Source organism: Etheostoma cragini, chromosome 11 (assembly GCF_013103735.1).
Source record: "Etheostoma cragini isolate CJK2018 chromosome 11, CSU_Ecrag_1.0, whole genome shotgun sequence".
Classification (NCBI taxonomy): domain Eukaryota; kingdom Metazoa; phylum Chordata; class Actinopteri; order Perciformes; family Percidae; genus Etheostoma; species Etheostoma cragini.
In genome coordinates this window covers 2,230,981-2,242,084 of record NC_048417.1, presented here as the reverse complement: position 1 = coordinate 2,242,084, position 11,104 = coordinate 2,230,981, and the positions used below count along the sequence as shown (strand labels likewise).

The window sequence follows — 11,104 nt, the reverse complement described above, 5'->3', positions numbered from 1 at the left end:
CCCCAAGCCTTCCTTCCTTCTCCTGCCACTCCCTCACTCTGCCATCCACAGACCCCTCGCTGCATCTGGGGAGGCTCACTTCCCTCAGTCCGCTTCTCCTCGTTCTGTCTGTTAATGGTCTGCAGAGTGACTCCCTTGTGTCTGTATCAGCACTGATAACGGTCAACACAATTCTGGGAAACAGTGTGCTCTGTAGGGAGAGAAGCCAATCATAAAACAATGAGAAATGCATATTGTGCATTTAAAAAACAACTGATATCCTGAAGTCTGATGTCAAAAGATTGCATTCAGGAGTAAACAACTGACCAAGGCAACAGTACGCCACGTACTGCAGATCAGAGCCTTACTGGGAGACAACTGTTTAGATGCAGGTTTCTAAACAACGTTCACTCACTTAGTCACTTTGATTTCTATTTCTCCAGGACAACATGCATAATATGGAAATGTCTTGATTACAATTGTAGACTGTTTTCACAATCAAAAGGAAATCATGGGTGAATATTAGTGGCTGACAATGTAGACGTCTGAATCCCAAATAGCAACATAAAAATGGAAAACATCACTTTCGCAATTCTCAACCCAGTCAAGCTAATGTAGCCTACTCCATTTGAAAGGGTCCCAGCACCAGAGGCCATAATGAGTTTAGCTACTGTAGCTCTTTCCTCATATGGAATAACCCGACCAAAACGTGCAACGCAAGCTTAGAAAGGTGTCCTATGGGAATCTGATTTGCTCACAAATGGAAGGCTTGAGCGAAGGGGTTTCCGCGATGGATGCTCTTCATCTCAGCCGTTGTGAAGATAATGGAACCTATGGGGGCAACAATCTGTTAATGTACCGGTGAAAGGAAATTAAGGCTCATCGGCATAGTCCGTGGGGCTGTTAGAGTGTGCACTCAGCGAACACAGGTGAGCCCATTTCCCATTGGACAGACAAAGAATGAACCCAACTTCAAAGTAACTTTCAACACTTTGACTGCATTAGCACCCGATTTTAAAAAATCCTCTTAGAAATAAATGCTTTTTTCACAGCAACACTAGTGACAATGACACCTTATCAAAATACTGCTCATCAGAGCTGCTGCATTCCTTAAGCTGAGACTGAAATATAGTTAAAAAAAATTAACAGAAAATTAAACAGCAGCATATGTCCTTCAAATTCAACATGGTGCTGTCTTTCCAGTAAACAAGACTGAAAGCAGTTCTTCCTACCAAATGTAAAGAACTATTAACTCCACTACTAACTATTCACTTTGAAAACAGTTTATTTCTAAAATATCTTAAACAAGAACAACAACAGTTGAGATTTCACTCTGAACAGAAATCATTGTATGCATTACTGGCTCTCCACATACAAAAGCCCTTAAAACACAAAATTATAAAGAAAATACATCCAATGTTTTTACTAAACAAGAGCTTAGCAAAAAAATGAGACAAACAGTCATAAAGAAGGTTTAAAAGTCTTATTTGAAATGCAAGAAAAAAGAAATAACAGTTCCTACTTTGAAGTGGAATGTTACAGGAAATTACAGTGAGAAACGGAGGAAGCTCGAGCTGGCCGATATTTTCAAAGCGCTGATATTAACAACCGAGACAGACATCCAGATAGACACTGCAGTGCGGTTAACTGCAGCAATTAATGTTTTTGACCATTTTTTCCTATTTCAAGTTCAATACATTTCTCTATTCGAAAGGTACTTTTTGATTGTTTTGATAGTGAAATCTTTTGTTTTAAACTGTAAAATATCAAACTCAAACAAAACTTTCATTTTGGATCTTTCCATTTTGGATCTTGCCAAAAACATTAACGTCATAAACAAATACCAGGCAGAATTTCCTTATTAGATTAAATTACTGTCAAGTATCAGTTGTCAGTATCAGCTTTGAAAATCTTCAATCAGTGTGGCTCTTTAAAAAAAACTATGTTTCAGTTGTGACGTCTGGACTTTGTTTGTGGAAGTGACATACTGGCGGAAAAACTGGTGTAAATTATTTATCCAAAAGCAAATCTTCCTCATTATGTCCTCCACTTTGTAGACAGTCTCAGCACCGGATATGGCAAAATACAAAATCTTGGCGGGGATGAGAGAGTCTTTCTGTGTCAGCTGTAAACAACACACTCTGTCCTCCTCACTGTGGAGCCAGTGGGATGCCTCTAGCGTCGGTGACCTGGCCCTCCTGCAGGTTCTTGACCAACTGTGCCAGCCAGCGCTTGGTGGTGGTGTCGTCCTTCAGCACCTGGGCAAAGGTGCTGTCTTTTAGCTGGTCTGGCAGACACTGACGCAGGGCCTCTCTGGCTCTGAGGAAGGAAATAACACGTCACACACACACACACACAAAGCTTCTTGTGTTGGGGGCTTCAACCCTACACCTATAAAGTCTATACTTCTCTACCTAGAGTATATCAAGATTACATACACATACTGTATGTCAAAGACTGATAGAAAGCTTATTCTTTGGATAAAGGCTGCTATTTATGGGAGGCTCTCCTGCTTCTATCTGCTATCATCAAAGCAATCTATATTTCAAGTATTACTTAACCTCTGCAATATACTTTCCTCGATATGCATTATTGATATTACTTAAAGGGTAGTCTCGCATTGCTAGACCTATCTCCACAGTGCTGGAGTATGGTCCGGCTTCACCAGCTTATCATTTCAGGATAGAGAGGGAAAAAAAACAACTATCTGTGTTGTTTGTATCTCTTTAAACCAAATCACACCTGTCCTGGCTGGCACAAACACTGCTACTGAGGCACAGGAGATCCAAGTCAAAGTTGATGACAAGATGAATGCAGCATGTTATTGGAAAGATATTGGACAGATTTTGGAATTTGTAGTCCAAAGCACAAAGCCACATCAACCTTTCAGTGGCTACAGCAGATAAACGTGAAGGTTCTGTAGTGGTCGTCTTAGTCTCCTGACCTCAATATCATTGAGCCTTTTTGGGGAGAACTCAAAACGTGCAGTTCATGCAAGACAACGCAAGAGTTTACAGGACCTGGAGGCTTTTAGTCAAGCAGCATGGGAATCTCTGCCAACTGGGGAAATAAAAAGATACTCATCTACAACTATAGCAAAACACTGCAAGCTGTCATTGATGCAAAAGGGGGCCATACATACAATATTAAGATCTAAGGGTATGTCAACATTTGAACGAGGATCATCTCATTATATTAAGAATCCCCATTAAAAATAAAAATGAACATGTTTCGCTTGTTAACTAGTGTTTTCTTAAAAAGAATGCAAATTCTTTCAGGGTATACACGTGACCATAACTAAACTTCCACAAAACATACATGGCTCCCCTACAGGAAATTGGTTAGCAGAGCTCTGGGCTGTGTCATACATGGTGGATTCCTCCAGAAGATGTTTTGGTGGAGAAGAGCTGCAGGCGGTCAAAATAACTTTCGATCAGAGGTGTGGAGCTCATTACGGACCCTACCATGTGCTAGCTAGCTATTATCTAAAAGGAAATGCATGATTGATTAGTTAGAGAGATTGTGACACACCTCATCTTCTAGACGACAGTCTAAACCAGGTGACAGCAACTTTAGGACTGCATGCCAGCCATGAAAAATTGCTTCTTAGTCCTACCTGCAGCCAAAAGCCTAAAGTATCTGTTTTATAATGATTTTAAAAAGAGAAAGAAAGCTCACTTTAGTCTCTGTAAGGCTGTAACTACCAAACATTTAGAACTTCATTGGAACTTAATTTTTATATTAAGCAGTAAATTAATTTCTGTATCATTCCCTGATAAACATTTGCAAGCATTCAGTTCTGACCACATTCAGACTGACAAGCCATGTAACTAACAGCCACCACAAACTGTGTAATGGCTCCTCCTAGTGGCAACTACTAATGAGAAAATGATTTAGTCATATTCTCTTCCGTGTTAAAAGTTATACGGTCTCACACAAATAACCACTTAATCAAGAGCCAACAGGCTGCTCTACCTGAGATTGTCCGAGAGGCGAAGGTAGCAGCGAACCACGTGCTTCAACAGGCGAGCTGATGGTTCTTTAGAGAGCTGGAGCACCATTTTGCCCTGCAAAGAAAATGATCAAAATAATATTGTGAAACTCATAGCCAAGGGTCACACTGTGCAGATTTAAAAGGTAAACTCAATAAAAAAGCAAAGGTTTCTCAAGGAACACTTACAAGAATCATGGCTACGTGTGAGAACCGTTCATACGTCTGACATATGTAGGCCAGCCCTGTGTCATCCAGCAAGATCTTCTGCAGTATGAAAGTAGCAACCTGTCAAACAAAATGAAGAGAATAGTGAGGTGTTAGCTGATGTTACAGTACCATTATGCACCAAACCTGCAAAAAACAAATGATTTATTTTTCATAACTTAAAAGTAAAAAAAAAAAAAGTTCACCTTGCACTGAAACAGTTTTAAGGGCTCAGAATGCTAAAAGACTAGCAGCAGCATGGGAGAAATGACTGGTATTTGATATAGTATTTTTTTAAATTTTCTTTTATAAAAAGGCCTTTTTTCAATAAAAGCAAAGGGAAACAGTTTGGGCAGTTAAACAGTGTCGATAAAGGAGAAAATGTAGTGGTTGTACACAGGTTCCAGCCATCTATTACTGTATACCAAAGGTCAAGTTAGGGAATACGTATGTCCGTTAAAAGACAGCTGGAACAGTTCAGTACCGTCTTGGAGAGCTCACTCCCTGATTCCATGATGCGGAGACACAGCGGGATGATTTCAGTGGTGAGGAGGAAGTTAATCACTTCTTGTTCATCTGTTTTGACCAAGGCGCCTGCGGTAAACACAGAAAGACGCTTGAGGAAAAGGATGAAGACACAGATTTGTGGACACAACCTTCAATCTAGATATAAAACAGGACTAAGTAGGAGTTAGGTTTACCTATGACGCCGAGGCTGGTAAGTCGCAGGTACTCAAACGGACGTGTTTTGCTCACAGTGTGCAGGAAAGGGTAAAGGAAAAGAGGGATGTGAGCAGCAAGAAAAGCTGACCTGGTGAGGAACAAAGACATAAAAGCATGTTAAACACTATGACCAGACTTTTATACACAATCAGACGAAAGCTACAAAGTCACATTTAAAAATGAGAATATTGATCCAAAAGTGATCATTCCCTCCAATATCATTTATCATATCACAAAGGCAATATCCAACTAATTGCAATTAGATATTTTTTTCATATTTTGTAGCCCTAAATCAGAGAAAACTGGCAGATGTAGAGGAAAAAAATGCCTTTGCAGTCATGTACAGTATATAAAGTACATTACATAGTTGAAGTTAAGAAATACAGCCTGTCATCCCCGGTTGAAAAAGAAAAGAATAATTACAAGAACCACTGCGGTCTTTAAACTCCCCATTACCGTGTCTCCGGGTGTGAGGCAACACACTGCAGAAGAGCCAGGGCATTGCACACTCTGTTGGATTGGTGAGCTGTAAGCGTAGGTGGATTTATAGATGGATAGATGTTCACTATTTCCTAATAAAACAGAAGGAATGCAATAAGGAAAGAAATCAGTTAAACTTATAGATAGATAGATAGATAGATAGATAGATATTTATTGATCCCAGAAAAATGGGAAATTACAGTGTTACAGCAACACACCAAATATACATACATACAACAGTTGCACATTTTTGTTTTTTCCCCATCTTGTATATACTTAAATATTTGTTCTTACATTCTTATATTTTATTATTATATTTTATTATTATAATTATAATTATTTCATGTATGTTTAAATATAAGTATGCTAAAAAATGTAAATAAACCAATCGTTCCGGTTGCCCTTATTATTGTAATATTGTGGTGTCTCAGAGTCTCATCTAGCACCCAGGGATGAAGTGTTGAAGAGTTTTATTTATAAAAAATATATCTATTTATAATTAAGTCTTACAGAAACAGCAGATACATGTATGCATGTACATATATGTGAGCAAATAGATACTGTGTGTGACATCTAGGAGGGGGACACGGGTCATACCTGCAACAGGGCAGCAATGGTGCCACACGAGTGCCAGAGCATTGGTGCCAGGTCTGGCACAGACTCGCGTTTCTTGCTGAGCTCCAGCAAGGCATTTTCTCTGGTCTCTGGACTGGACAGCTCGTTGATCCATTGGTAGATCTTCTCCCTGTCTACCTGGGCCAGGGCTGTGACGTTAGTTACAGCCTGTAAAAGCAGGTGGAAACAGTCAACAAGCGACTCCATCATCACCATCTACTACTGACTGTAGCTACGTCAATATGATGGAATGAGAAAAAGTCAGCAGCAATTTTGATTATCAAAACAATGCAACATACATATTGTAAGTATGTGACAACTAAAAACACATCCTTAATATGGTATCCCATAATTAATATCAATGTATTTCTGATTTTGAGGGAGCAAGTAGCTCTATTTTTTCGCATCACTATAAATGAATTTGCAGTTTAACTGAATTGCTCTACATACTGCTATGTCTCAGACAATGATTACATATTTTATTAAGATTAAAATATCAACTTTAATCTTAGCCAGAGGCCCATACATTAGAAACTGTGCAGCCAAACATTGTTCAAAGCCACAAACCTTTATTTGAAGCTTCGTTGGAGATCCCTAAGTTTCAAAAGATACCAAATATGTCAGGCTGCATTTGGGGAAACACTAATAAACTGATGCTGAAGACATAACAAATATGTAACCATGCAACCATGAATTAAGTGTTCCATACGATGGTTTTTATCATTTAAAGGAAATCAAAAAGGGGAAATGTAGCTATGTTAGGACGGTTGATACCGTAACGTTACAGTGATATTAAAATACTCACTGCTCCCGTCGCCAGCATTCTCTGAAGCTCTTTGTTGTCCAAATATGTTGTTAAAACTTCTGTATCAGCTGAACTGGGGTGCAGTGGCAAACTTATATGGCCGCAATAAAACAAACTTGGCGTAACTAGCTAACGCACAGTACGGGCAGCTAACGTTAGCCCAGCTAGCTAGCTAGCTGTTAGCGTTAGACGTAGCTACACATGGAATCCAGTAGTTACGAGCGAACATTTACATTACAAATAACGTGACTTCATTGCAATAACAAAACGTTAATATGTTTTAATGTATCTGTATCGACAACAGCCTCGAGAGCTTATAACTGACCGCTATTGACCAGATAACATAATCCAGTGTCGAGTTTTTGTTGGTAATGGAGGCAACCCAAATACAGATGGCTGAAATATCGCGAGAGGGGGAATCGGGCGCACTCTCGGTTATCATTTCCGTTGTAAATTTTCACATTCCCGCCATCATCGCGGAGCGTCGCGAGGCGTAGTGTGCGGATCCACTGTCAATAACATACGCACTGGGGAGCAGGTGAATGCCGGCAAAACAAACTTTCTGCCCTCGGAGGACCTACGATAACGATACTGTGATATAAAAGTTTCAAGACAAGCACATACCAACGACAGGTAAAGAACTACGACGATGTAATTCAACCGTGACACTGTTTTCATCACCGAACTACAATCAGGCAAATTAGCCCGTTAGCTAGCTAGCTAGCACCCGCTAGCCGACGCGCTAATGACGGCCTTCCCCATCCATTCAACGTCTGTAGATGAGGGGACGACATAATGATGGTAGACTTTCGGCGTCACCCTAGCTGATTCCCCGGAACTTTGTAGGTTTTGCCCATTTTCGTAACGTTTCGTCTTGTCAGAGTAACGTTGACCAAACTAGAAGTGATGAACGCTGGTCGTGTCGTGCGATTTGGCCATTGGGCTAGTTCGTTAGCTAACGCTAATGCAAACCAGGCTAGCTTGCTAACATAAGTGCCGTTAGTTTCCCCACTTGACACACACACCACCGTCTTGTCAAGATTACGAGTGTATAGCTAGCTAGTCTATTTTAAAAGGACGTGTCTGTGCTTGCTGCTTAGCTGTCGTGTTACCTTGCTTGTGGTTGAGTTTGTTGTGACTTTAAACAATCGTTCAGTAGTCCAACGGCTAACGTTAGCTTAATTGCGTTATTGTTAGTTATATAGTGGTTGTAGCTGGGTAACATTAAAATTGAGCAAATAACAAGTTATTTTTTTTTAACTTAGCCGTGCAATATTAGTGCTTATGGTGTCTTTCAAGTTGGTTTGGTTTATCGTTGAGCTCGTTATCTTACGCTTGTCATCTCTCTATAAAGCAGTTGTGAGAGCTATTAATTCAGTTGCACTGTGTTGGTTAAAGCATGACATTTATGATGCACTCAGTGCAGACATGACATAGGTGGGTGGTTATAAACAACACACTGGTTGTATTGACACAGTTGAATTAATTTCCCTCTTGTTTAGGATTTGTCTGAGCACAAGTGACAGCCTCCCAAGTGCACCAACTGGACAGTAAGCCATGTCAACCACAGTGCCCAAACTCTCCAGCGGTGGCGCTGTTAAGATCCGCTTTTCCAGCATGGACCTGGGTAACACCAGGTGGAAAGAAGGAACTTTTGAGATCCTGGAAAAGGACAACAAAGTCAACCTCTGTCTAAGATTCAACTGTGGTGGAGCTCCCAAAACTTTCCAGGTATCGCTCAGTTTGTTGTGTTTGTATTTATTCAACAATTGATGCAACTGCTGAAACATTGCTTTATTTAATTTTTTATATTTCTCATTGTGATCTGTTGAGTTCCACCCCATAATTTTGAGAATATCTGTCTCTCAGGGAAAGCAGGTGATATGGTAGCTTGTTGATGCTTGTTCTTTACTTGGCAAGATGAAACAAGGTACAATTTTAATGGTTTAAAAAAATGGGAAAGAAGTTAGGAACTCACCACAAAGATGCTCCACATATTTTAGCTACTTTTTACTAACATACACAATTTCTTAAGTCTTGACAGTCATGAAAGATGTTGGGAATTTCACTGATTGGAGAACATAAATGTTGTTAAAGGTCCCATGACATGTTGCTATTTGGATGCTTTTATATAGACCTTATTGGTCCCCTAATACTGTATCTGAAGTCTCTTTTAATAGACCTTAGTGGTCCCTAATACTGTATCTGAAGTCTCTTTTATATAGACCTTAGTGGTCCCCTAATACTGTATCTGAAGTCTTTTTTTATATGGACCTTAGTGGTCCCTAATACTGTATCTGAAGTCTCTTTTATATGGACCTTAGTGGTCCCCTAATACTGTATCTGAAGTCTCTTTTATATAGACCTTAGTGGTCCCCTAATACTGTATCTGAAGTCTCTTTATATAGACCTTAGTGGTCCCTATTACTGTATCTGAAGTCTCTTTTATATAGACCTTAGTGGTCCCTATTACTGTATCTGAAGTCTCTTTTATATAGACCTTAGAGGTCCGTAATACTTTATCTGAAGTGTCAGCCTTGGTGCAGAATTACAGCCTCTAGAGCCAGTCCCACAATGAGCTTTCCCTAGTATGGGCCATTTCTCAGTCTGTAGCTTTTGAGGAGGAGAAAGAGGGGGTGGCCTTTCTTATGGGTGGGCCAAATTCTCTGCGCAAAGCAGAGAAAGGTGCCCCTTATGACCTCATAAGGAGCAAGATTCCAGCTTGGCCCATTGGAGCTTTCATTTTCTCAAAGGCAAAGCAGGATGCCCAGGGCTCGGTTTTCACCTATCACCATTTCTAGCCGCTGGGGGAACACACATTGATGTTAAAAAACCTCAAAGTGAAATTTCAATGCCATGGGACCTTAAAGTAAGCTCAAGTGCTTAACAATGTGCATTATTTGACTTTTGCGCTCTTTATAAATGAGTGCATGTTGAACACGGAGTAAAAACAAGTAGGTAACTATCAAAACCCTGCACGTCATTGTACCAAACATAGCACACAATTGTTTATCTTGCTACTTTATGCTGCAAACTGCACAGAAAACAATCATAATGTGTGTCATTAGTTTGAAGCAATGCTCCACTTAAAAGGTATCAACTACATTGGAGTCTTGAAAAGTGACTTTATAAAAAGTACTTAATCACATTAATCTAAAAAATAAAAGTAACCCCAGGAACAAGTATTCCGTCACATGCTTGCACATGCTTAAAAAACCAGAGAAACAAGTAACAAACATAGCACTGCACATAGCACATAGCAATCATCCATTTCACAGGGGATTTCCCTCTATTGGTTTTTCAAATTCACAAATTCCTCAAATGTAAAATATTATTCAATTAAGCATAACTTGGTAAAATGAGTGTAAACATTAAAATTCAAGTAAATTGCACCAACACTTGAGGGCTACAAAAGTATGCTGTTGTAATTATTTATGGAAAATCAAATCTACAATCAATAAATTGATTTGATTACTTTGTTTTGTCCTCAGTTGAACCAGAACTTGAAGAAAGTTAGTCAGAGTGTGAGCCGAATCATGCTGACTTTGAAGGACAGCAGTGTCATCACCCTGGACAAGATACCCCAGACGTTGCTTCAGAAGACTAAAGACTACCTTGAAAAGCTCAAGCTGGGAAAGCCAAGTAATACAAATCTTGTTGATGGTGATTCTTATTTGTGATGTTGACAATTGTAGATTTTTTCAAAATCATTATTTTTGGTAAAAGCTTTGCTTAGACAATTCAAACTGCTTTACACAAAATCAGTTAAAAAACAGTTAACAAATAAAAGCGGATAAAATACAAGAACAAACAGTGTCACTATTTACATTGTAGATTCCCACTGAAGGCATCAAAACTATGAATGAACACATATGGAATTATGTACTTAACAAAAAGGTGTTAAATAAATGAAAACATGTCTTTATATTCTAGTTTCTTCAAAGTACCCCCCCCCTTTGCTCTGATTACTGCTTTGAACACTCTTGGTATTCTCTTGATGAGCTCCAAGAGGTCGTCTCCTGAAATCGTTTCGCATCAGTCTGGAAGGAGTTCCCATGATGCTCAGCACTTGTTGGACCTTTTGCTTTCACTCTGCGGTCCGGCCAAACCATCTTGATTGGGTTCAGGTCCGGCCACTTTCCTTCTCAGTCAGATAGCCCTTACACAGCCTGGAGGTGTGTTTGGGGTCATGGTCCTGTTGAAAAATAAATGATGGTCCAACTAAACCCAAACCGGATGGGATGGGATGACATGCTGGTTCAGGATGCTGTGGTAGCCCTGCTGGTTCAGGATGCTGTGGTAGC

The 11,104-nt window shown here is 39.7% G+C and overlaps 2 protein-coding genes across 7 annotated transcripts in view; one reads left to right on the top strand and one right to left on the bottom strand.

Annotated features, from left to right (window-relative positions):
- Window positions 1-1,448: 1,448 nt before the first annotated feature.
- Window positions 1,449-7,178, bottom strand: cnot9 (CCR4-NOT transcription complex subunit 9). 2 transcript variants are annotated; one of them, XM_034885663.1, is made up of 9 exons: window positions 6,801-7,178; window positions 6,563-6,589; window positions 5,978-6,163; window positions 5,357-5,472; window positions 4,879-4,988; window positions 4,662-4,771; window positions 4,160-4,258; window positions 3,955-4,046; window positions 1,449-2,298 (listed from the first exon to the last, which is right to left on the bottom strand). In XM_034885663.1, the coding sequence occupies exons 1-9, from the start codon at window positions 6,816-6,818 to the stop codon at window positions 2,130-2,132; spliced, it is 927 nt and encodes a 308-aa protein (XP_034741554.1). In that variant the 5' UTR covers window positions 6,819-7,178; the 3' UTR covers window positions 1,449-2,129. The 2 variants fall into 2 exon arrangements, with proteins under 2 accessions (XP_034741554.1, XP_034741555.1); XM_034885664.1 differs by lacking the exon at window positions 6,563-6,589 and having other exon boundaries at window positions 6,801-7,176.
- Window positions 7,179-7,232: 54 nt separating this feature from the next.
- usp37 (ubiquitin specific peptidase 37) overlaps window positions 7,233-11,104 on the top strand; it is an 18,495-nt gene continuing 14,623 nt past the window's right edge. For all 5 annotated transcript variants that reach the window (XM_034885657.1, XM_034885656.1, XM_034885654.1 and 2 more), the window contains exons 1-3: window positions 7,233-7,433; window positions 8,303-8,531; window positions 10,292-10,442. In XM_034885657.1, the coding sequence (XP_034741548.1) occupies window positions 8,358-8,531; window positions 10,292-10,442 (325 nt within the window). In that variant the 5' untranslated portion in view covers window positions 7,233-7,433; window positions 8,303-8,357. The remainder of the gene's footprint in view (window positions 7,434-8,302; window positions 8,532-10,291; window positions 10,443-11,104) is intronic.

What these genes read in the sequence shown, in the direction of transcription:
- cnot9 (XM_034885663.1), bottom strand. An exon ending in CAACGAAGCTTCAAATAAAG is followed by an intron (nt 6,164 to 6,562) that starts GTTTGTGGCTTT and finishes CTGCTTTTACAG; the next exon opens with GCTGTAACTAACGTCACAGC. An exon ending in GGAGTGAGCTCTCCAAGACG is followed by an intron (nt 4,259 to 4,661) that starts GTACTGAACTGT and finishes TTTGTTTGACAG; the next exon opens with GTTGCTACTTTCATACTGCA.